Consider the following 27,104-nt stretch of genomic DNA (forward strand, 5'->3'; position numbering starts at 1 on the left):
TTTGATGGGATCAGGGGCGGGGGTTTCTGTCGTCTCTGCGGGATTGCCTCACAAGCCCAGGTGAGTCTTGTGGGGTACTTGACAGGTACATCGGGAAAACACGTGTAACAGTGAGTGGGGGCTCAGGAGAAACAGGTGTGAACCCAGGGTGCATTGATGTCCCCCTACGGGAGGTGGATGCAGCGTCCTGGTCTCTCTCTGCCATTGCCAAGACTGGTTGTGATTGCAGCGTGCATCCGCTAGGGAAAGCTGAGTGAGACCACACGGGGTGGTCAACAGTGATGTAGGACGCTTGGACACACAAACCAGTAAGTGGAGCGCAAAGGAGGAGGAGGATGAATGGCTATTGCCCCCTTATTAGAGGGGAAGCCCAGAAGAAGCAGACAATAATTGATATGATCAGTACTGAAAATAAAAGCAAGTTTGTTAAACCGAAACCACAAGGGAAAGGATCACTGGAAGTAAAAGAAATTGTCATGGGAAAAGAGAAAAAGCCAGGTCGGGGAAAAAAGGACTGACTGGTCAAGAAAGGGTGGGTGGAGAATGGAAAAAATTAAGGAAGGCGCTGAGGGTAATAGGGGTTATGCAAGTATAGTAAATCTGTGGAAAAAGGAGAAGCATGAGAATAATTGAAAGATCCTATCTAGAGTAGTGAAGACTGACAATCTGCGAACTACTCAAGTGCAACAGGTTTCCAAATTGTGTGTTTTTGTAGAAGTTATAAGAAGGGGAAAGAAATGGTCCAACTGAAACCTGTTAAATAGAAGTAGTCTTTTACGGGTCTTCAGGAGCTGTAAAGCTCTTTATGCTATTTCATCAGATGACATTTATCGAGTAGGCTTCCTAAAAATAAGGAGGGGAACAAAAAAAGATTGTGTGCACATCAAAAGAGGTAAAGAAGTTGCTAGTGAAGGAAAAAACAGAACAGAATAAGAAAGGAATTAGAGTAGTTTCAATTAATGAGGTGAGGCGGAAAATCACAACATTCCTCCTATGCCACACAGCCTTATCTTCTGCCCAAATTAGAGAAGTGTGGCTGGGAGGGCAAAGAATAAAAAGAGGACAGATTAGGGAAAATGTTAAAGATAGATTGCAAATTAGAATCTTTAATGACTTCAGGTACCGAAGAGATTCGGAGAGCTAACTTAAAGCAGGGAAATTTCTGGGTGAAGAATTAGAGAAGGCGTGCCTAAGTGATTTAGATCAGGAGAAGGTCTTCCCCAGCACAACCTAACAATAATGAGCTTGAATGTGTATGGTATGAGATAGTTAAGAACTACAGGAAGTTTAGAAAGGACTCTAGAAGATATTTTTGTGATTTGTTTGAAAGAAATGTGGTTGGGCAGATATATGAAATTTGACTGGGTTTTTAAAAAAACTCTGTAGAAACAAGAAGTGTACAAGGGCATTCCTCACGTGGATTGCTAACACTAGCTTCTGTAAGAATAGCAAAGGATGAGAAATGTCTTCCTACAAAATGCCAATGGCTACATATTTAGAAGATTGATCTTTATCAAAATACGGCTAATACAGAATATTTGATAAGAGCAAATGTAAAATTCATAAGGAAGATAATAAGCATAATACAATCCAACTAAACTATTTTCTCGACGATATGTATGTGTGTATAGATACTCAAAGGGTCTGTTGTTTATAGTAGGGGGTTAATGCTATAATCATTCTGAATACTAAGTGGAATACTTGTAATGAACCTTTAACAGTCTATAGTATGCCAGAGGCATTTTTTCCCCTGGTAGATATTCAAAGATGGACAAAAAGTGTGTTAACATAATGCAGAAATTGAGTTTAATCTGTTTAAAGGGACGTTTCAAAAATAACATTCCAGCATGTCAAACTTTTGTTGTGAATCTCAAAAATATCCCATTGACTATAGGTTTGTGACAATCTGGCATTATCAGGAACTCTCTGATTTTAGTGTGCCAAAGGTAGAGGCAGTTATCACCTCCAAATTTTAAGCATTATGTCAAGTGATGTTTTGTGGGGGAAAGAAGGCATGGCAAACCCAAGAAGATTAAAAAGCAGACTGGTTGAAAACGAACTTGGTATGTAAGCAAAGATACAACTGAACCCATGGGGAGGGACAAAAGAGAAAATTGTCTGGAGTAATTTAGTGGTATGAACAGTAAATGGACGTGGTGATCAACTGTAGAAAGGTAGAGTTGGAGCCTATGACTGTTAGAAAGGGGGAAGTAATGACCGGGAGGGAAGGGCACAGCCAGAAGAGTTGGTTGGATCAGGAGTGCCAGAAATTAAAGAGCCAGTTCAGGAATTTACAAATACAACGGGATATGGCCAGGATATGGTTGTGAGGGACCGGGTAAAGGTGGTGTGACTTTTTTGAAACATCACGTTAAAATCAAAAAACGCCTTTACAATCAACATGTACAAGGTTCCAACATTGCATCAAACATAGGTCTAATCAATAAATTTCTTTATATCCTATGGTGTGCTGGGATGGCGTAGTCTACGTTCCGACCCCCGAAGTACGCTAGAAGGGTAATTGTTGCCTCATGCTGGGGTCTTCATCAGGACAGTGTGTATTGGTTCCAACCAAGAACCCCAGAGGTCGGATCGTAGGCGCCACGCCGAACGCGAGAAATGATCGAAAACAGCATGATTTATGCCTGAAGAAATGTATTCATTCCAGTAAGGAACAGTCTCCAAAATTCCACGGAGCCCGACTCGGCCCACCACTAGACGGCACAGATGTCCACCGTCCTTTGATGCTCTCAATACACACTGTCCATAAATAAATGCATAGAAAAGTTTCCACTTCTTTGATTTATTTGTACTAATGTGAGTTTACTCATGGTAAATGATTTTGTGGTGAGTGTCAGATCAATATGATACAGACCATATACAGCACATGAGTCACACATGAACCCGGACCACCGCAGTTTTGTATTAGAATTGTAGGAAGTCATGGGATTCGAACATGCTTTAAGGGCAACCCGGACCAACGCTTTTTTGTATTGACATTTGGACCCCGGTCCTGGAGTTCTAAGGGCCTACCCCTTTACTACTCCCCCCCCCCCTTCCTACAATTCTAAGCAGGGCACCATACGGCGACTTGATCGCAAGAATATATAGTTGGAAATTGCACACCATTTTCAAATCAGCTCCAAGTTTTACTCATAATGGTGAAGTGCACTTTTTCTGTGGAAATATTACTATTATAAATACAAAGATGGGGTGGTCCTACTGTTCATGCAATCATCGACGTGGTGATACTAGCGTTCGCTGCTGGTGGGTCAGACACAACCTAAAGAGAGAACTGCACGACAACATGCTTACATATATAAAAACAAAAAAACACTTATAAAGAATTACTTTCACCAGAGACTTTAGAAGCCGCTTTCCTTGTGTCTTGGATATCTTCACGTTTCAAGCTGTCCCTTAAATCAAAAGCAAAACTGCTGATTGAAATACCATATCCCTCTATGCAAAACGTGCTTTGCAAAATATAAAGCGGTTGCTGCACGCCGTTGTTACACTACCACCTGCTGTCAACACACAAAAATGCAATTCGAAATCCGATTTACTTTTGTTTTTCTGTTGAATTCCAGTCACAGAGCAAATTTTATTTTGCATACACAGATTGCTAATAGCCTGGTAGCAAAACATGGCCATCTGTACATCTCTTTAACAAATACATTCTCTTACACGCTGTACGAAACGTTTTTACAAGAAACATATTAGATGTTCAGGTTATATTTCATGGCTGTTCCAGCAAACGAGACCTTCCTTCAGTTGTTAACCCCATCTGCTCCAACCTGAAGACACGTAAAGTGAAAGATGCAGTTCCGCACTCAGGAGTGACCGGAATAGGGTTTTCGAAGGACTCCATGTCAATAGAAAGAAAATTTCCAGTACTGTGATTTAAATTAACAGAACGACGTGATATGGGAGCTGCAGTCTAGGTTCTCTTCAATCGAAGCAATTCCACAAATACATATAAAAAATGGTCTGGAAACCTGACACCCCAGCAGAAGGTAACAAGCACCCATGTCAACATCATACTCTCTGAGTGAATACCTCACACATCCCAGCTCTAAACAATAACTCCACCAGCCCGTCCAAAAGGATTCATCGGAACCTAAACACCAACAAATACCAAATGTCAACAGACCACTTTGATTCTGACCAACCAGCACCACAGAACCGCAAAGAGCACCAGGCACTATAAGCGCTATGGGGTTTTACAAATGGTAGAACGCCCAACTCGAGTGCACATAAATTAACAACAAAAAAGCAAGGGCAACGTACAGGACTTGTATCAGGGTACCCTCCAGACATGGGGAATATTGAATCACCTCAGAGAAAATTACCTTTCAAATGATAAGGCTTGAATTTCGTGAGCGCAGTTTGCAGAAAGACGTATTTGAAACTGCATGCACAATCTTAAAATCAAACAATATATAGAGTGGGTGGAGAGGTATCAGAAGACCTCAAATTGCTGATCTTTTTCTGATGGTTACAATCCTACAGTACTGCAAACATAGGTAGCACAGGCCATGGACGTCCAGAAAGATACACCACCGGTCATAATACCATAAACTACTTGCAAGGTGGGACAAAAACTTAAAAACATCTGAATGTTATCAATCTTCTGCAGCCAAGAGTCTCCCAATTGGGAGTGCGTAGTTTGTGTGTCAGGTATTTAAAACCCCTTAAATATAGCATTACAGATGGTACCAGTGAAGTACGGGGATGTTTTTCAACAAGGGGTTATGGGTGACGTCAAATAGACAGCGAGATGGAAGCTCGAGTTGTCCATGGCATGACTCAGAACCCAGAGGTGAAATCATCCATGTAATTCACTTCCTAACCATCTATAATGTTATGTTATGCATGGCTCCCCAAAATCATCTGTCCCTGCTTACACCTGCTACGCATAGCAGGGGCAGAGGAGTCATTGGACAGCCATGCATAACGAGTTTTGTTATCCACTGTTATTACGTCACAGCAGTGACTTAGAACATTTAGAAAGACAAACTATAGAGACTCTCTGAGAGCCAAACATAACAGATAAATGTTATCACAACATCAACGAATGGTTCCCATCAGAGCACAAAGAGACAGAACCTTGCCATGATAAAACACCCTGCTACCAAGGATTAGTAGTGTAAATGGTAGTAAGGAGAAAGAAAACAACCAACCCGCTTCCAGCCTATAAATCCTATAAGAATTGTTAGGTCAACGGTCATTTAAAAATAGCCCGCAGAAACCGATGCTTGTGCTCGTTGTTTTGGAGGGTAAGAAAGGTCTGAGAGAGGGTGCGAGCCGTCTGCCTAGTCTGCAGGGCGAAGAACAGTCTGAGGAGGGCAAGACCCTATCAATGAGAGGAAAGGTGTTTATCATGCGTTGGCCTCCATTGATAAGGTGAACACTTTCTCGGCTATCAGAACATGCTACTTTGGTACATTTCGCAAACAATCATGCGGTATCCTGGATATTAGCTTTAACGGGTTGCCTGCCCCGAAACTCTTGAAAAATACATTTCTTTCACTGAGTGTATTTTTCAAGCGCGGGTCTGGTCCCAACATATGCACAGTCCAATCGCCTGGTGGATGTGGTGGAAGGGCATAAAGTGCAACACAAATCTGCCAGAGTTCACTGAATAGAATCTAGTGTGATACGAAACACAGGCCTTAGCGACCACCCTTTATAATCAACATTCCACTTCTGCACAGCCTAGCCACACAGAGAGTGTGGACGTGTTTCCAACGCCACCTTAACACATGGAATGATGTTTTCCTGTAGATGAGAGGTGAAATTAGAGCTCCTTCTAATGTCATGGGTCATTGGAGTGTGAGATGGGCCTCCAGTTCAATACATTACAAAGAGGCCCATTTGTTGTGTATGTGACTGAGGGATTCTCACCCCAGGAAGCGATCTGTCGCACACCTTGAAAGCCCCTCGCTAATGAAGAGTTCCTGCCATCGCCCTGGTGGTGACAGACGGACAGTTAATTACCAGAGCACACATCGATGTGAATTGGGACCCCGGTGGCTTCATTGTGGTCTGATGGGGCAAAGCTGGCCATGTTATCTTTCCTTTGTTTCTCCAAAGGCTCCTTTCGGAGGTTTCCAAAACAATGGACAAGATAACAAGTCCCACCCACCCTTAAAAAAAACTTAAGCACTAGCAGAGCCGCCGTCTGTAAAATATTTTGCCCAACGTGTTGTGCATGCAAAAATGTAATGAATCTGCACAACATGCCCGGTGTACATGTTAAAACATCCACTAAAACTTAGGTGGTACGGAGATAACTTAACAGAAAGTACCATGGGCCTCACAGGGGTAAGAAAGAGCTACAGAAATATCGATTCAAACAAGAGAATAAGAACCGTTTTACCACAGGAGGGTGGAGGTGGCGGACCAACGACATTTGTAACCTTGAAAATGTGCATGCAACAATTCGTCAACTAATAAAAACAAAGACTGAAACCGCATAAATTGTTCCGATAAAACAAAGTTCGTTGTTTCAACTTGGAGCTTTCAAGCAACATAGCATAAAGGCAGCGCGAATAAACGTTTACCCTGCCGATAGTGCATACATGACAGCCGCCGGACAGAGCACGCTCGAACATTTCCACTGCTCCTGGGGAACATTCCTCGCTCGCACCTCAGGCGAGCATAGGAGCTCTGCCCCGCGCGCGCACATTCCAGCCACTAGTCTACATGTCAGCGCCGCAGCCCAGGCGCACATACAATCCATACTCACAGGGTCCAGGGGTGCAGCGAAGGACTGCTCCATGTGTAGAATGTCTGCGGGGAATGCCTCTTTCATGACGAGCCTCACGGATACCTGCCCGGCTGACGACTGCAGACCTGCCGCTGGCGCGCGAGCCCCGCGCGGGATCTCCTCCCTCTCAGTGCTCCCCGCCCAGACCCAATATTGGCTCCCCCCCTCAGGAGCGGGCGCCGTGGTCTCTGCACGCTTCGGAGTGCTCTCCCCACAGCCAAGTATCTGGGCGCTGCAAAGCTTCGAATCTCCACAAACCGCCGACCTGAACAGACCGCTCATTCAACGAGAGTCAATGCCAACGCGTGACTAGAACCATCACGTTTGCAAAACCGTTTTGGCACGCAGAAAGGAATAACACTTACGATCACACCCCAACCCCAAGGTTCTGCACATTCCCCCCTGCAGCCTCTTCCCCAAGAGGGATGGAGTGTAATACACCATTAGAGGTTTGTTCCGCTGTAAGTCACAGCGCATGTATTTCCCACTCGGCGCAGTTTGGCATTGTTACAGCAACTAAACAAGTCAAGTACGCCTCGACAAGGGTTGAAAGCGATATATACATTCAATTTAAAAGCAATTTTTGTAACGATTCGTGCATTTTTACTACCTGTTCAGTGGTGCAACACAGAATATCCTTTTTATTAAATGTTATCTCCGTGCACGAATTTTTAGGTTGCTGCATTAACTCCTGTTTCAGATTTACAGACTTACAAAACATTTGTCCGGCCTAAATGAATTGCACAGAAGCAAGATCCAACCTGACCTCCAAAAATAAAGACACGCCCCCCTGCTCTGGTCATTTTATGTTGGTGTCTGGAACCGACACCCAAGGTACCCTGGTCCCAAAGGCAGATGGAGCAGCACAAGCGCACGTTATAGTGCCGGTGCGTGCCGTTTAAGTAAGCAGTCCAGTGCGGACTTCTAGAGTTTTAAGAGGGTCTCGTCCTCAGGTTCATGGGGTTCTCCCAGTGGATACAATGTAACGTCTACGCGGAGTACAGAGTGAAGAGCACAATCCCGCACTGATGAAATTCGGCATTGTGTAAGAAACTGAACTTCTCAAATGTACTTCACCCCAAAGGAGGACAGTACAGGTTAGGTGCAAGTAAAGTGGACTATTTGGGACACCACAACGACCGAGAAGTAGTTAGGCAGCTCAATAAAAGCAGGTTGAGAAGCTTGCAGTCCTCACGAAGAGCAGTTTACTCGTTTATGGGTCATGGAGTTTACCACACGCAAGTTTATAGACAATTTTTCAGAGATCACGTGCAATACGCAGAAACTACTGAAGAAGGATGAAAGGTATATTTGGCGACAAAGATGTGAGAATGATTTTGTACAGTTAAAAAAATATATATATATATATGTAAAGCTCCAAGTCTAGTGCCAATCTCTAACAAAGAATGCACCATGCATATAGTACACCATGACCATAGACAAAAATGCCACAATCATTAAGGCCATCCACTTCATCGGACCTCATCAGACCCTGGACACCACTACGCCCTCAACTAAGAACTCACCACTATCACCAAAGCCCTTATGCGCACACTCAACACCTTCATCAACATTCTTTGAAGCCTGGAAACACACATCGGTCAATACCCTACTGAGGGAAACCTAAGCAGACCTGGTGAAGCTTGCAAACTACCAACCAATCTGCCTCCTACTCTGCCCAATCAAGGTTCTGGAGAAAGCCATCAATAGGTACCTCACCGAACACCTAGTCAACCACCTGCTCCTTGACACCATGCAATCAGGATTTAAACCCAACCACAGCCCAGAGACAGCTCTTACCTCAGCAACAGACACATCCAGATGATCCTAGACAGAGGAGAAATGGCAACCCTCATTCTACCGGATCTCTCAGAGGTGTGTGACACGGTCTCCCACTCCATCCTGATCATCCAACTCCACAGGGATGGCTTTCAGGGACCTACCCATCAATGGATCTGCACATTCTTAACCAAAAGAATAAGAATCAAACAGACTTACTCCCCCGAAGACCAGGAACTCATCTGCAGAGTATCTCAAGGCTCCTCACTCAGCCCAATCCTTTCCAACAACTATATAATCTCGCAAGCTGACAAAATCCACGCCCACATCAACCTTGTCTCCTACACTGCCGACCACAGCGTACAGGGTCCCTTCTCAGACAAATCCCCCAACATAAGGTACAAATTCACTGACTGCATGACGGAAGTGGCGACATGTATGAAATGCAACTGTCTCAAGCTGAACACGAAAAAACAGAAATTATGATTTTCGGAAAGGGTGCCTCACCATGGAACTCCATCTGATGGCCTACAGACCTTGGACTTAACCCTACTCAACATGCAAGAAACCTCGGGATCATCATCGACAACAAGCTGGACATGTCCGTCTGGGTCAATGCCACCACGGTGTCCTGTTTCCACCCTCCAGGGATGCTAAGAAAGATCTACAAGTGGCTACTGGATAATGCCAGAAAGACCATCACCAAGGTCCTCATAACCAGCAGGTTGGACTATGGAAAATCGCTCTATGCAGGGATCAACAGTCATCTCACAAGGGAATTACAGATCATTCAGAATGCAGCATACAGACTTTCCTCACACTCCCACACAGGTCTTACGTCGCACACCACCTGAGGGAGCTCCACTTGCTCCCAATACACAACTGCGCAAAGCTCAAACTTCTCCTCACACATATAAAGCATTACACAACACAGGTCAAGCCTACCATACCAACCACATTCATTTCCACCAACCTTTCAGGCACCTCTGCTCAGTTGAAGTCTGAAAAGCACACATCCAACACATTTACAAAAGCAGAGGTCAAGCCTTCTCTCACAGCGCTCCTAAAGCATGAAATGACCTCCCACTACACATTAGGGCTTCTTTCTCTGTTCTAGAATTCTGCAAGAAGTTAAAGGCCTAGCTCTTCGACTAAGGGCCCTATGTATGAAGGCCATTTTGCGATCGCAAATCAGCAATGTCCAATGTATGACACAAAACACCACTCGCAAAATAAGAAATCGCAAATTTTGCGATTCCCTATTTTGCGATTCCTTAAATGCAATGTAAGAAGCACAATAAAAGTGCTATTTGCCCGTAAGGAATCGCAAATTACCACCAACTTCAAGTTATTGGTAATTTGCGATTTCTTTGAAAAATTCACTTTTTTGCATTTTCTAAAGTGCCACGTGACTCACAAATCATGCCCTTAGGGCATGTATGTGTGCCACATGTGCACAAAAATTGCACATTTCAGGGGTGGAACAGGGTGTCCTTTTGACACTCTGGCACCCTTGCAATTGCATTCTCAATTTGCGATTCTCTAATTGCGAATCGCAAATTGAGAATGTCTCCCCATTTATTCATATGGGCCTCTAGGCCCATAGGAATGAATGGGGAGGTATTCCTTAATTACGAATCGCAATTTGCGATTCCCAATTAAGGAATATGTAGGATTCGCAAAATTCTTTGCAAATCCTATATACATAGCGTTTTGCAATTTCCAAATAGCAATTCACAAAAAATCGCTATTTGATGATCGCAAATGGACTTTTATATACATATGGCCCTAAATCCTTCCCCCACTCCCGGGGCTAGCCTCACTTACATGCACAGCAATAAGCACTGTATACAAATACATATAACATAACAAGTCTGAAGTCCTTCGATACCAAATATCAGATGGTTGCAGTCAATGACACTACTAACTATGGGTTAAATAAGAGATAGTAAAAGAGTCAGTGTTTTATACATCGAGGGCATTAAGGCAAGCTGAAACCAACTATTAAGTTGTAGAAAAAGAAGCGTTTGCTTGTTGGTGGGGCTTTATCTGTCATACAGGCGATAGGGACATTGTCGACATCGCTAAGTTAGCATGAGTTCTGCTGCCATGATGACTCTTTTGCGCACGTTACTACATGACTTTATTTTGCATGACTCTGTTTATGCTTTTCACATGAGAACCGTCTGCTTTGTGCTTGCTCTGTCTGTTCCTGGAGTTTAGTCTGAACATGGTGAACAAGGTCGATAAACAATGCCCCTTATTATTCTGTTCTGGTCAGTCCCTAGTACCTAGACAAAACATGCTAACACAGTTGCAGCTGCTGAAGACTCATGCTTTGATATTTTGGGAATGCATGTTAGGTTAACACACACTTGGAGAGGGATCTTTCCAGGGAGAAGAGCGATGCAGTTCCTATGATGTAGATACACCATATAGGCACTAAGGTATGGGGTCTGCTGACAAAGCCAAGAGATCTTCTATTATATAAATAATACTTATTCTTACCAAGGAGAGGGTGGATAGGCCTTATAGTCCTTTAGCCACTGTCTTTATAAGATGACATCTCCCTTTATGATATATGGACTTGCTACAATGCTAACTGTGTTGATTATATGCATTTTGCTGCTGGTACACTGCGTAGAGCACAAAAGTTAAAATAAACATTTTAAACTATACTGGTGTCTCGGCCAATTCTTATTGTGGACAAGTACAAGTGAGTGAGTAAAAGGGTGTGTCTTGTTACCACAATTCCTGAGGGAGTCGGGAGTGTTGTGTTCTGGGGTGTCTAATCATTTGGATCTTCGTGATTGTATAGGAGAGCGAGTAAGACACTATAGCTAGTCGGTCCTGGGATTGTGGGTACTGAGGCGGTAGGAAGGCTTAGCCCCTATACACCAAGGTTGCGTATTCCTGCTCATAGTTCTGTGTATGTGCAGAATCCCTGCACAATCAGAAAGTTCCCCCAAAAAGTTATTGTATTTAAAATATAATTATTGCGAATTTGGAAAATCCATCCAATTACGTGAACCAAAGAATGCAATTTGTTCCAAAAAGTCATCCCTATCATTCGTAGCAAAAAGGGATGACATCCAGTTAATCAGTTCTCAGCAACACACGTGCTCCTCATAATTCGATGTTTCCAAGAGCATATCCGGGCAACTAGTGTGATATTTGATTAAACTCCGTGGCAAGAGGCACTGTGCAGCTGCACAGGTATTCCAATCAGTAAACACTCCAAGTGCAGCCAAATGCATCAAACGGCCATCCCTAGAACAGGTCTGGTCATGGGCCAGAAATGGACCAATTAACAGATCATAATCCAGGTCAGCGCATGATGTATCAGAGAGGCAGATATCCAAGGCACAATAGAAAGGGCACCGTCGGGAGTAGAACACAGGTTGCACACAAGTGAAGTAGGCGAAGCTAAAAGCTAGTCCATAATGCACACCAAGCGTCGCCAATGGCAAGCATCCAAAAAGTTTTTGCATTAGGTCACGGTACAGTTGCAATTGGCCGGGTCTGTGCAGTACCACACAATGGGCGGCCATTGCGTAACAGGAGCAGAAGTACCAACACACCACCTGCCAGTTCCAACATTAAGGGAAGTCCATCTAAGGCTCTGGAAAAAATAGACTGGATAAAGGCTGGAATTACTCCAAAAATCACCTGAAAAGAGTTCACAAGGCCTGATCCCACAAGTTTAAAAAAATGAGCAGTATCAGACGCAATAAATATTTGGTGCATTAATCCCCCCTCAAAAAGTGGGAGACTGATATTCATCAGTGAGTTTCTCACTTGCGGTTCTCACCACTGGTAATTCGAAGGTCTCTCGCGCTGACGTGAGAGCCACTTCTTATTGAAACAATAGCACTTTAGAGAAGTGTGGCTCAATGGTTAGAGCGGCAGACCCTAATGCAGTAGTCTGGCCGGGACCAGGGTTCAATTCCTGCTTTGGCTGGTCTTGGGCTCAATTTCCTCGGACCCGATAATTCTCGCTTCGGTGCCTATTCTGATCATGAGCCCCACTCTGCACCTCTGGGCAATAGCTTGCTTAATCTCTACAACGGCCCCAACAACGCTGAGGATGCCTGACTTCACCTTGGGGGTGCCCAGGAGTGGGCTCCTCACAGGGAAAGGCCAGGAAGGTTTCCTCAGCGGTATTCGTACAAGCGCCGAGATGCCTCCGGGTAGTCGTGTGCTATATAAGTACGTAATTATTATTATTTATTACTTTGAGTCTGCTTAGTTTATTGAAATCTGTTTTCAAAGTCGGAATGGAAGGCCAAAGTGAACTATCTACAATTGTTACTGTTATGTGGCGTATTTGTATAGCGCGAACAGTAACCCGGAGGCATCCCGGCGCTTGTACTCCTACCACAAGGGAACCCCTCCTGGCTTTTCCTTGTGGGGTGTCCACTCCTGGGCATCCCATGGTGAAACCAGGCATCCCTTGAGCATCGGGGGCCTTTGTGGAGACTAAGCAAGCTATTGCCCAGAGTTGCAGCGTGGGACCCATGCTTAGAATCAGCACTGAGGCGAGAATATCCGGTCAGAGGAATTTAAGCTCGAAACCCGCCGAGGCGGGAATCGAACCCCTGGTCCCTGGCCAGCGTTCTGCATCAAGGTCTGCCGCTCTAAGCATTGAGCCACACTTCTCCACCTGAGTTCTTATATAGCGCATGAATCACCCGGGGGCATCTCGGCGCTTCGACCTAGCAGGGATAGTGAGGCAGGAAAGTGATTATGAAGCCATGGAGTCGGGAGCAGTTAAAACAGGAACGTTTTCAGGAGTTTTCTGAAAATCAGATAGGAGGTACATTTTCGAAGGGGTAAGGGGAGCTGATTCCAATATTTAGGAGCAACATAAGAAAAAGCTCTGCCACCAGTGCAGGCCAGACGAATACGTGGGGTTTTCAGTAGTGCTAGGGAATTAGATCTCAGATATCGACCCGAGGTCTGATGGAAAAGCAGCATTTGAAGGTATTTAGGACCCCTACCTTCCAAGGCTTTGAACGTCAGACAGCAGATTTTAAAGAACGAGCGTTTCTTTATTGGCAGCCAATGGAGTTTCTTCAATAGGGGGGAGTGATGGAGAACCAGGGTGGCAGTTTAAAGTCATATTGGCGGCCGTGTTCTGAATGACTTGAAGTCTAGCCAGTGAGGTCTCACCCACTTCCACCAATAAGGCGTTAGAGTAGTCAAGGTGGCTGATAACCAGTGCCTGTACCGCGGTTCTACGATGGCTATCTGGTAGAAAAGGTATAATTCTGCACAGAAGACGTAAGCTGTAGTAACAGGAGCTTACTGTGGCTGAGATGTGGTCCTTCATGGTGAGGGCTTGGTCTAATTTTAGGCCCAGGTTTTTTACTGAAGATGAAGGAACAGGGGACTTTCCTAAAAGGTCTGGCCACCATTTCTCATTCCAGAAGGACGCTGCTTTGCCCATGAGCATTAGCTCCGTTTTCTCAGGGCTCAGCTGAAAGCGATAGGGAGATGACCAGCATACCCTCTGAGAAACACACTTTCTCCTCTTCTGGTTTGGAACCGATTGGGAACATTAGATGCGTGTCGTCAGCGTATGAGATAATTTTGAACCCGAAAGGTTCGATGATAGAAGCCAGTGGGGCCATATAAATATTGAACAACGTGGGGCTTAAGCAAGAGCCCTGGGGTGCCCCCTTGTCCAACCGATATTTTTTGACCGATAGGGCCCTAACATGATGGTTTCCCAGCGGTCTGTCAGAAAGTCGTTGAGCCCTTTTAAGGCCTTTCCTCGTATCCCGCAGGCATATAATCTCTCCGCAAGCATACTGTGGGAGACAGTATCAAATGCTGTGGAGAGATCGAGGAGGATCAACACCACAGAACCACCTGCATCAAGAGACCGTCTCAGAGAATCTGTTACAGCAAGGATTGCTGTACCCCGGGCGAAACACAGATTGAGATGGATGAAGAATCCCATTTGTTTCCAGATAAAAACTAAGTTGTTTATTTACTGAGGTTTCTAGGAGTTTACTGAGAAGGCGAAGCAGTGATATAGGTATGTAGTTAGTGAGCACCTGGGGGTCTGCGGTTGCTTTCTTTAGGATCGGGCGAACAAAGGCTTCTTTCCAGATAGCAGGGATACTAACCGATTGAATTAAGCAGTTAAATATTTTTGTAATATCCTGTGCACAGCAAGGGGAAAGGAGGGCCATAATTTAAGGAGGGCAGAGGTCCCCTGGCGAACCTGATTTTGCGGATTTCAGGAGAGTCTCTATCTCATCCGGTGAGATGAGGTTGAACTGGTCCAGACAGCCAGCGGGAGATGTTGCCCTCTCACCCTCTTGACTAGAGATGGTAACTGTTGTATCTAGCCGCAAGGGAGGGAAGTTAGCATAGATTAATTCGATTTCATTATGAAAAAAATCTGCTATTGAATTGCAGAGTGTCTGAGACTCCGCTGATGTCTCCTTACATGCCTGAGGTGCCACAAAGTCTTTGACTATGTTGAATAGAGCTTTGGAGGAGTTGGTTGCAAGTTCAATTTGACTTAAAATATAAGAACGTCTCGCCGTCTTGATGTTTTGATGATAATTGGCAAGAGCAGATTATCCCATGCGGGGGTGGAAATAGGACATTGCTGCAACAAGTAACACGCTGCAAAACTGTTACTATATACCGATGCCGGCCCATAAGCCACAGCAGTTGTGATTAGTCAAAATAAGATGACTGCCATTCAACTCATTTTGTTGTACCCTATGTCCCCAGTTCAGTTCGGATTGCACTGCATTTGATCCGTTTATATGTCACCCGCTGGTGAGACTCATCAGGACTGATCCGCTCAGTCTAGGGATATTCACCCATGACTTTATGTGAATGCCATGAACTACTCACTTGTTTCTTTTTCTTTTGCGATTAAGCACTGCACATTATGCTGTTGGCCATCACTTTTCTATTTTCTTCCTTTCTGCTGTATGAGCACTGTTCTGATCGTATGTTTTAAAAATGTGCAAAAATGTTAATAAAACGATTTAAACAAAAAAAATATATAACTTCTATTCAAAAGCAACGTGAGTGCGGGAGGGACAGGTGTACCTTTTAAAAAACAAGCAAGATTAGGGGCAGAAACGTTACAAGCTCCGTGCAATTTAACTTGTTTGCAAGCAAGGGAATGTCCTACTGTGGAATCGCTCTCGTCCCCGGTTAGGAACACTTCCTTATCCTCCCGTTGACGTCTGTAGGTGGAAGGCAAAGACCAAAATTCATGAATAAAGGCACTTCCCAGGGGTTCAAAGCGGCCTATCGAGAAGTGTTTCATGCACGATTTGAACTGGATCAGCCAGAATGGCAGAGAAATAACGCCATGAATTAACCACACTGCTGAATCAGTTTCTGCTACAGAAAATGAAAAATGTTCTAATTGTTCTATGTGTAACAGTGTGTATGTTGCGTCTTTCATAGACATGAACCTTTGTTATCAGTTAATTTTAAACAGCAAAAGCAGAGCAGAAGTATTCAAATAATCCCATGGTACTTTTCCCATTTTGAGAGTTTGCAATGTCCATGCAAACTGCTTTAAAGATCACAATTGATTTTTGCCACGGTACAATATAGATACATCCCTTTGAATGATATCAATGACAGATGAAACCATATTATCCAAGGTATAAATAGGGGAAAACAATGTATTTATTCTATTGTCAAGGAAAGTCAATGGAAAATCCCTGGAAAAACTGCTTCACTATTTAGCTAAAGTTACTACCTTATATTTGTATCCCATTCATCCAACACACACTATTCAAAAGATACGTCCAGTTAAATGTTCCACACTAGAATGTAACGTTTACAATCTTTTATTTAAAAGATAGGATGAACAAATATCCTTCACAGGTCAGTTTAAAATTTCAGAAAAAGGTTCCTGAAAGCATATCTAATAAAACAACAATTAAAAAAAATATTGCACGTTTCACTTCATGACATTTGAACAAAATTGTCCACAAAATCTCATAAACTATAGGCACAGTCAAATAAATACATTATCTAAATCCTGATCATTGAATCAAAACACATTACATTTATCTACAAAAAAACCCTTCAAATGGTAGCTTTAGATGTTTGTGCTACACCATTGCCTGATCTAATCGCCTTCTAACTTTTAAATCTGGGAATCACAGTATCAAGAATTCATGAATATCTGATTTTCCCTAGGCTCCACTTGGATTCTATATTGAACCAAATGCGTCGACGCGTTTCGGTGTTGACCCCCTGGATGCGGGAACACCTTCTTCAGGACAAAGCGGTTGTTTATTGGGGTCACCGTCTTCCAAAATTAGGAATCCGTCTGTATGTATAGGAAGATAAATTTCAATGAATCTTTATCTTTAGCCTCTATCTCATCATTTTTACAAAACCTTCCCTCTATTGCCTATAAACACACCTACTTTACAGATATTGTGTGACATCTATATTGACCAATTCATTCAGCCTACTACACATGGTTTCGAAGAACTTATATATATGTAGTGGTTCTGATTAGCCCTTGGGACTTGCCCTTCTTTACATAGTGTACATGTGGAAGCTTTCCCATCCCTCCGTTACATTTTAGTGGTCACTTTGGGTGTAAACCATTCATTCAACACACCATTCTCACAGTTTAGCCATACTGACCTCTGGATAGGAGTGTCAAGAATGTTATTTTTGCATCATAGTATGATCCTTCTTTCATGCCTAACGGTTTTCTAGTTCGATGGGAACCTAGCTATAAGAGTAAAATACGTTTTTTTCTATGTTTACTGTGTCCTTTCCTTCCTTCTATTATATTGTAATTTCATACCTTTGGATTGTTTGAACAGGTCGGGCAGTATTTATCTTATGGCCTTTCTTGTTCTTCACTGATTCCATTCCATTATAGATGTCTGGTCCTGGAATCTGCTGGGGATGTTAATCATAAGGTACCACTATTCCCCATGCCTTTATCCGTCACAAATTACTCATCACACTGCCTTGGATCTTACCTTTTCAAGTTAAAACATCTGTTTCAACAAGGGATAGAAGTGAACTTGAACTCGCTCCACTCTGGTATGTCCCACTTTTTTTGAACTGGATATGTTCTGTGGATCAATAATATTCACAACATTATGGGTGGCCTTAGTATCATTAACCCTCTATTTTCAACCTGTTTATTCTCGACCTACACTATTTATTAAATTTCGTCGAGTTGAATTTCCTCCGGTTTTTAATTTGTACGTTCTACCCTGGGGTTGTGGAGTTGCGCCCCCTCCTCTTTTATTGCAATCAACAATGTGTATTATTCACGTTTCAACTTTTAAATGCCAACTCTATCAGTGCTAGTGTTACGTGGCACTGGTTCCGCCTCTTACATATTGCGTCTATTTACTCGGACCATGCTGTTTCTTACACCGGGTGGGCTATACCGCCTCCCTCCCGATGTATCCCGAGGTCTCCCTACTTTTTCTCATCTCCATGCTGCTAGTCCCCGTGTGGGCTGTCTTTATCTAGCCTACGCCCCGGCTTTCCTAACATCGATATTTCCTGCCCTCATTCCAGGACGCTTACCTCTTGTATCGTGGGTTCTCGCTTCTGCCTCGTTTTCTCGGTTTCGAATGCTATTCACGGAGGTCCTACTTTTATTTAGTTTTTAAATGGTCCTCATTGCTTTCAGCTGTTTACTCGTCCCTTGTGCATGCGTCTAGGGAGCTCTTGCCTGAGTCTTTTTGGTCGCCATCTTAGAACGGAGCGGTTGCTAAGTTTTTTTATCTCTATAGTTCTCTTTTTATATACTTTCTAGTATTCTTGTTATTCCCTTTTTACTATCTGGGTCATTGTTTCTAATTTGAATTCATATCTAGAAGTATGGCTACAACGTCCCCTGATTTTACATATCATAAGTCTCCCTCCGATCGGTATCTATCACTTTGGCCGCCATATTAGAATGGGGACATTCCCCCATTCGTGAAGTATGTATCTGTTACCCTAATCGTGGATGATATAAACAGCTTATACACATTCAGGACAACTTAATTCAAAAATGACCCATTTCATAACCTTCTCGTGTCCTTCACAATCTGCCACTCACTTCATAATATCAGTACCTTGTCTCCCTCTCCTTCCTTACGTTTATATCGGGACCAACCGTCTTCCTTACTGTACTATTTTGTTTGCGTTATAGCCCATTATAAGGTGCCTAGAATGTAGTGTCAGAGTGCAGCCCCCAAATCTTTAGAGTATCATCCATACTAATATAATAAAGAGAGCCCAAACCTTTGAGGCGGGTAATCACAGGAACCACAGCACAAATCACAACACCCAATACAGCGTTGGAAAGGGCAGTTGCAGCCGAAGGACATAGGCTATGCAGACGCCCACCATATACATTTAAAAGGTAAAAGAACCGTGCCAGCAAAGTAGTCCCTTGTGGGCGTGTCTGCGTTGTGCTGTGGGCGTGACAAACTCTGGGGGCGTGTGGTATGTTCTGCCCTTCATGCCATGTCTCATATTGTGTGCTAATCCCACCCTGCTCCCTTTAAATACCCCTGCACCCCATAATCATAACCCACCCTTACTCCTTAAAATACCCCAACACCCTTAAACACTAACCCATCTTAACCCTATAAATATACCCTGTACCCTAAAACCCAAACCTATCGCTAAACCCTAAAAATACCCCTGTACCCCAAAACCAAAACCTAGCCCTGAACCCTATAAATACCCCTGTACCTCAAAACCCAAACCTACCCCTGAACCATAAAAATACCCCTGTACCATAAACCCAGCCCTGAACACTAAAATTACCACTGTACCTCAAAACCCAAACCTACCCCTGAACCCTAAAATACCCTTGTACCCCAAAACCCAAACCTAGCCCTGAACCCTAAAAATACCCCTGTACCCCAAAACCCAAACCTACGTGTGAACCCTAAAATGCCCCTGTGCCCCAAAACCCAAACCTAGAACTGAACCTTAAAAATACCCCTGTCCCCCAAAACCCAAACCTAGCCCCGAACCCTTGAAATACCCCTGTACCCGAAAACCCAAACCCACCCCTGAATCCTAAAAATACCCCTGTCCCCCAAAACCCATACCTTTCCCTAAACCCTAAAACTACCCATGTACCCCATAACCCAAAACTATATCTGAACCCTTAAAATACCCAAACACCCCAAAACATACCTCAGTACCCCAAAACATATACCCCTATACCCATACTTACCTTATCCAAACATTAAAAAAATACATGCTTTTACAATTCATGCATTTACAACAAATTTCGTTGTAAATGTATGAGTGGTAAAAGCATATAAAATGTAATGCCATGCGTTCTAATGGCATTGCGGAGTCATGGTACTTTCGTAATGAAAGTATGCGGAGTGATGGAATGCAGAAAGAAAGTTGCGGAATAATAGGTGTTTACCCTCCCCCGGTAAGTACATTGGTGGCACGGCGGCCCACATCTCCAGCAACATACTCATATTTTTTTCACCACCCATTTGAAAAATGCACAGGTCTCCCTCATTGATGGCCAGCACCAACATACACTTTTAGACACCTCCTGCCACAAGTTCTAGAATTGCGAACTTTAGAGCTGGGGAGCTACGTTCGAATCTCGGCATCAGCTCAAAATCCTGTGATTCCAGGCAAATCGCTTTGTCTCCCCGTGCCTACCACAAATGAATGTGTTCTTCTGTAATGTAAATTGTGCTCATGCCATGTTGTCGAGTTCGCGCTATATAATATTGCCAGGAAAAATAAAGCAGGGAAACTAGAGTTCACACACTACTGAACGCGCACTCTTAAGTGCATCAGCAGTGAACTGTGAATCAAAGCGTTTCACAGACCTGTCACAGATAAGAAACTATCAAAACGAAATCCTACAAAAACAATATACTACTGGCCGGCAGCAATTCATACCCGGACAACGTCGGGACGGGCTGCTAGTTTTAATATACTATTCCGCCCGTTCTATTTTTCTCCGTTATAGTTACACACTCCCATACTTGGTGGCATTTTCTATACTATGCTCATTTCCCAAACAGCATATCTGTCTCTCTTAGCATACATCGTCACCTGCCTGTATCCCTAGAAAAGTGGTATTGTTATGGTTTTTTGATCTAATTCCAAACAATCGATCATAGACATTCTTTGTACTGATTTTCTCTACACTTACCTCTCTTGGCCAGCTAGATAAGCGTTTCCCAGTCCTCCCTCGAATTCAACCCACATTTAATGGTGTTAAATTTGATCATGTACCACTGTTCTTGTTGCTTCCGTCTCTTTTTGCTGTCTCCCATTCTGATCTGTTCCTTTACTTTTTCCAGGACCACCCACCGTATATCTTTCTCACTGTGTTATTTTTCTTTCCAATGATTTACTAACGGTGCATTTTCTTAATTTGTCTTGATGGCCGACTTGTGTTCCCCCTATTCTTAACCTCAACTCTCTGCCTGTTTCTCCAATGTACCCCATGCCGCAGGGGCACAGGATCAAGTACACAACATTTTTGCTTCTACAGTTATTGAGCGTGTTTATGCTGTGTCTAACCGAGTTGAGAACAACTTCTTTAGTTACTAAGCATAAATCACATGCGCTGCATGTGCCACACTTGTGGTTGCCAACTGCTCTTTCACCTGTAATGGTTCTTTGATTTTCCACTATGTCTTCTCTGTAGGTATGCACTAGACTAGAGCGTATGTTCTTGTTTTTTCTGTAGGCATACATTGGTCGTGGTAAGCTTATCTCTGCCCCTTCATTAAAAATATTCCAATTATGATTGATTATATTTTTTATTTGATTTGCAATGCCTGAGAACTGACTCACCATGACAATCTTTTCTCTATCCTTTTTTCCCCTTCTTTCTTTTCAAGCAGACTGTCCCGGTCATAATAACGGGCTCTTTTTAGAGAGTGGTTTATCAATTTTTTAGGATAGCTCTCTCTCTGAATTTGTTTAGTTGCTTCTGCATGTTTATAAAAGTCGTCAATGGACGTGCAGTTCCTTCTTAACCGTAGGAATTCGCCGAAAGGTATGCTATCCTTCTGGCTTTTGGGGTGGTAACTCCTATAATGTAGTACTGTATTACAATCTGTTTCCTTCTTAAAGAGTTCCATCCTTAGCTGATCTTCCTCGCTTTTAATACTAATATCAAGAAAGTTCACTTTCGTGCTGCTGTAAGACGCTGTGAATTTCAGATTCTCATCTCCTAGGTTAATCCAGGTCAAGAAATCTTTCAGACCTTCTTCTGTGCCTGACCAGATGACGACATCTATGAATCTCACCCAACTCCTGATGTTCTCATAAAATGGGCTATTTTCATAGTAGATATCTTTTTCTTCAAACATGCTTACGTAAATACAGGCCAGACTCGGCGCACAAGTTGCACCCATACTGGTGCCCTTGCGCTGCATATACAGGTCTTTTCTAAACAGGAAGATATTATTCAATAATACCATAAATATGCATTTTATGATAAATTCCTTACTCGCACCCCTGATCTCTGTGTTTTCCAGGAGAGTCCTTATTACTTCGATAGTGTCTCTTTGGGGTATGTTTGTATAAAGTGACTCTACGTCTAGAGTCACCATGATTTCCTTCTCTTCTTCCAACCTCATTCCCTCTATTTTCGCTATAATTTCTGATGTATCTTTTATGTAGGACTTTTGTTCTTGTACTAGTGGTTTGAGGTATCTATCCACATACTTGCTCAGGGGTTCTAATAGCGAATCAATGGATGCCACTATTGGTCTTAGCGGCGGATTCTCTAAGTTCCTATGAACTTTTGGCAGTCCATAGAACACTGGTGTTTTAGGGTTACTCGTATATAGGAATTTAAACTCCTCCTCACTTATCTCCCCATTTTCTCTAGCTGTCTGGAGAAGAGTTTCTACTTCCTTTCTCAAGGCCTTTACACTGGCTTGGGGTACCCTGGTATAATGTAACTCATTGGATAAGAGGGACAACACCCTTTGGTTGTAGTCCTCCGTATCAAGGACTACAACCCCTCCTCCCTTATCCGCCGGTTTTATAGTTATTTGGGTGTCTCTAGATAGGTCCTCTATAGCTTCTCTTTGTATTTTTGAGATATGTTCTTGATACAGGTTTTTGTTTAAAAGGTTCCCTACCTCTATCTTCACAATGGATTAAAAAATGTCAATGTTTTTATCCACCATCCCAATACTAGGCGTGAAAGTGGATTTTGCTCTCAAACCTGAATCTGTTGGGAGTTCCCTTTCCGGTCTATTCTCAAAAAAGCGCCTCAATCGAATTTTTCTAAAAAATGCCCTCAAATCTTTTTCTAGTTGGAATTTATTTATGCCTGCCGTGGGGACAAAATTAAATCCCATCCCTAGCACCTGTTGTTCTGCCTCCGTTAATATTCTACTAGACAGATTTATTATGGGCGTTATTTCTAACGCCAGTACACCTTGTTTCTGGTTCTTTTGTATTCTTGAGGTGCCTGGTTCTTCTGGTACTCTTGATCTTCTCTCACTACAGGTTTCCTTGTATAAGATCCCCTTCCCCTGTTTGAGAATCCCTTTGGGGTCTCTGTGGGCGCTGTCCTAAAAAATCTTCATGTTCCCTGTTGGGATGGGTATAGCCTCCTTCCTCCCTTAAAGGGGGTTCATCATCCACGCTACTCTCAGATGTACCTGAAAAATTCTTATGTTTGGGCCTTCTGGGTTGGAATCTCACTCTAGGTCCTCTTTCCCAGGTCTGTTCTGACTTTTCTTCGGAGTAATCTTTGTTAAGGAAGGGGTAAATTACCTCTTGGCTAAATGTTAATATCCTTCCTCAGTTTTTGAGTCTTTCTATTAGTTAAATATTCACAGTACCCATTCATGTCCTGCTTTATCTCATCTATCTTCTTTTTAGCATCTTCCAGGACATTGGTGTCAGTCAGGGCTTTCTCTAACTCATCTATTTCCCTTTTCTCTATCAATATGGTACTCTGTGCTGTTTCTATAATTAATAACATCCAATCTCTGCTACAGCGATTGGAAATGAACGTCCAGGTTTCTAGAAACTTGGGGTTATTTACAAAGAGACCTGGCTCATTCCGTATTTGAAGCCCTATTGGTATTGTTCCTGCTCTTACATACTGTGTCATGAACTCCGCATAGAGCTCAGTGCGGATTATCTTCTTTTTTAAATTCACAAGTTGATTCAATTTTTCTCCCCCATTTGGGATGACTCAAAGTGACCACTAAAATGTAACGGAGGGATGGGGAAGCTCCCCCATGTACACTATGTAAAGAAGGGCAAGTCACAAGGGCTAATCAGAACCACTACATATATATAAGTTCTTCGAAACCAATCTGTAAAGTGGGTGTGTTCATACGCAATAGATGGAAGGTTTTGTAAAAATGATGAGATAGAGGCTAAAGATAAAGATTCATTGAAATTTATCTTTCTATACATACAGACGGATTCCTAATTTTGGAAGACGGTGACCCCAATAAACAACCGCTTTGTCCTGAAGAAGGTGTTCCTGCATCCAGGGGGTCAACACCGAAACGCGTCGACGCATTTGGTTCAATATAGAATCCAAGTGGAGCCTAGGGAAAATGAGATATTCATGAATTCTTGATACTGTGATTCCCAGATTTAAAAGTTAGAAGGCGATTGGATCAGGCAATGGTGTAGCACAAACATCTAAAGCTACCATTTGAAGGGGGGTTTTGTAGATAAATGTAATGTGTTTTGATTCAATGATCAGGATTTTGCTTATGTATTTATTTGACTGTGCCTATAGTTTATGAGATTTTGTGGACAATTTTGTTCAAATGTCATGAAGTGAAACGTGCAATATTTTTTTAAATTGTTGTTTTATTAGATATGCTTTCAGGAACCTTTTTCTGAAATTTTAAACTGACCTGTGAAGGATATTTGTTCATCCTATCTTTTAAATAAAAGATTGTAAACGTTCCATTCTAGTGTGGAAACTTTAACTGGACGTATCTTTTGAATAATGTGTGTTGGATGGATGGGATACAAATAGAAGGTAGTAACTTTAGATAAATAGTGAAGCAGTTTTTCCAGGGATTTTCCATTGACTTTCCTCGTCTTTAGTACCTTGTTCCCTGGAACACGTGGGGTCTTCTCTCTTTCCTTAACTTTATTCTATTGTCGACAACTGCAAGAACGTTTTCCAAATTGGATTTGTCAATTTGGGGCAGACAGAACACTGCTTCCATTTGCGAAAATTTCAACAATCCATACTAATATAATAAAGAGTCTACCTTATTTAACATCGCAATAATATCTTGCAGGGTGACCTGCTGCGCGGCTTCCCCCGTCGCCCCTGTGGATGAAGGAACTTCCTTTTCTTGTGCTTCCCCCCGCGACTTGGTGTACGCAAATTTTGTCAAGCTTCACCCGATTGGCCCCCTTTGAGTTGCTTCCACTCATGGTAGCGGTGGAAGGGAGAAGCGCCCGTGGAACAGGACCCCAGCAAAAGGTGCCCACAGGATAATTTACTGCGTTCCTTCAAAGCAGTGAATGTAAATACGTCCCAATCCTGGGGAAAGGGAGATTGCAAATGCCTTAGGAAGGCAGACGAACCACAAAGATGCAATACCGCAGTGGGTCGGGGGGGGGGGGGCGTCCGGTCGTGAGGGCAAACCAATTAACGCAGGATAGGTCTCTGGGCCAGGCAGGAACGTTGCACAACCCTGCAGAATAAAGCAGTGCCCCAGGGGGGCCAAGTGGAAGTCCAGTGGTGATTTCACTCTACGCCAGCGGTTTGCGCTGCAGGATTGTGTGGGAGGCTGTAGCTGTTCTACCCATCCTTCCTTGGGCACCCCACCTAGGCTGGCGCCATGTTCAGGCTTATGTAAATTGATACTTGTATAGCGCACTACTCACCCGCATGGGTCTCAAGGCGCTTGAACGAATACCGCTGTGAAACCCATCCTGGCTTTCCCTGTGAGGCGTCTACTCATGGGCACCCCCAAGGTGGAGGCCAGGCATCCTTAGCGTTGTGGGGGCCGTTGTGGAGATTATGCAAGCTATTGCCCAGAGTTGTAGAGTGGGACTCCATGATTGGAATAGGCACCGAGGCGAGAATTATCAGGTCCGTGGAATTTTTTAGCCCAAGACCCGCCGAGGCGGGGAATTGAACCCTGGTCCCGGGCCAGACCTCTGCATCATGGTCTGCCGCTCTAACCATTGACCCACACTTCTCTTCTTATGGATGGAACGTACTGTCACAAAATAGCGACCAGGGGGACCACTGGGGCATCACACCGACCAAGTAGGGCAATTGCTCCAGTCGCGTTACCAAACTGACACGGGTGCTAATTCTTTTGTGTTGGGCCGCTCCACTGTAGTTCGCCCCCCTCCACCTATGCTAGGACAGAGAGGGGTGGGGGTGGTGGGGGTGAGAGCGCTCCGTCCTTCGGCCCGCTGCTTCCTCCTGGCAGGACCCTCAGCGCTTCCCCAGCCCCCTCACGCCAGCCGGGATTTAGCAGTCGTATGCGCATGGCCAACATTGCTCCCAGTATTGTAATGGCGGCAGGGCGACTTGCTCAATCCCTGCCCCGACCGCTGAGCCGATCTCACGTAACCCCCAGCAGGGAGACTTTGCCTGCCTCTGTGCCTGGCCACCAGTCCCGTTGTGCGCCACCCTCTCTCACCACCTCCACAAGGATTGTTGGGGGGGGAGCTCTCCGACCATCGGCCCTTCCGTCCTCCTCAGATTCGGCGTGCAGGCTACCGTTAGCGGGTAGTATCACAACGGTGGGTCCCGGCTACAGCACGTCACTAGGCCTCAGTTCTCAGATGTCCGCCACGGCTGCGCAGAAGTTCGTGGGTCCCTGCAATCAGAACCCGGAAGGCGCCGCACACTTTCCGCCGTGGCCCCGCAAGTTTTGGGGTTGATGAGGTCGCGTATAATTACTCGGATTGACGGCCATGCTTCTTGGCTGCCAGCCAAGCCCCACCTAAATTCAGTCTTACCTAAATCCTTTATCTCAACTCATCCCTTAACCCTGAATTCACCCATACCTCTCTTTAACACTACCCACTCATAGTCTCTAAAATCACCCTTACCTCCCTTTACCTCAGAGGTCTTCAATCTGTGGGGCGCAGTCCCCAGGGGGCTGTGGAGTTCTGGGAAGGGGGTAGCACATTTCGAGACCTCATTTGTGCCTGGAATCTAAAACATTTATTATTTTATTATTTTTATTTTAATTATTTATATAGCGCAACTGATACCTTGCAGGCTTCCTGGCGCTGAGGAAAAAATACTATACTGAAGAGGAGCACAGTGAGTTAGACTGGGAGGTCTAAGGGAAGAGCCAGGTCTTGATGCACTTCCTGAATGGGAGAAGTTGAGGGGTTTGGCGTATTTTAATGGGCAGGCTGTTCCATAACTTGGCAGCTGCGACCCTAAAAGATCTACCCCCGGTTCTGGCTTTATTGTATCTGGGCACCCTTACCAGATACGCCGAGGAAGACCGTAGATCTCTAGTAGGAGTGTACCACTGAAACAAGGTTTGCAGGGGCCTGGGCCCGAGTCCGTGTAGGGCCTTGAATACAATGCAGAGGGACTTAAAGG

At 43.9% G+C, this 27,104-nt stretch overlaps 1 protein-coding gene across 5 annotated transcripts in view; it reads right to left on the minus strand.

Moving 5' to 3' along the window:
• The window catches only part of RGS12 (regulator of G protein signaling 12), a 691,597-nt gene that overhangs the window by 456,669 nt on the left and 207,824 nt on the right, over positions 1–27,104 (minus strand). Inside the window, exon 1 of one of the 5 annotated variants that reach the window (XM_086964154.1) lies at positions 6,749–6,852. The exons of the other annotated variants lie outside the window; for them this stretch is intronic. Within the exon in view, the coding sequence (XP_086820280.1) occupies positions 6,749–6,814 (66 nt within the window). The 5' untranslated portion in view covers positions 6,815–6,852. Of the gene's footprint in view, positions 1–6,748; positions 6,853–27,104 lie in introns of those variants that run through there. 5 annotated transcript variants of the gene reach the window in all.

This window comes from Lissotriton vulgaris, chromosome 3_2 (genome assembly GCF_964263255.1).
Source record: "Lissotriton vulgaris chromosome 3_2, aLisVul1.2, whole genome shotgun sequence".
In the NCBI taxonomy this organism is placed as follows: Eukaryota; Metazoa; Chordata; class Amphibia; order Caudata; family Salamandridae; genus Lissotriton; species Lissotriton vulgaris.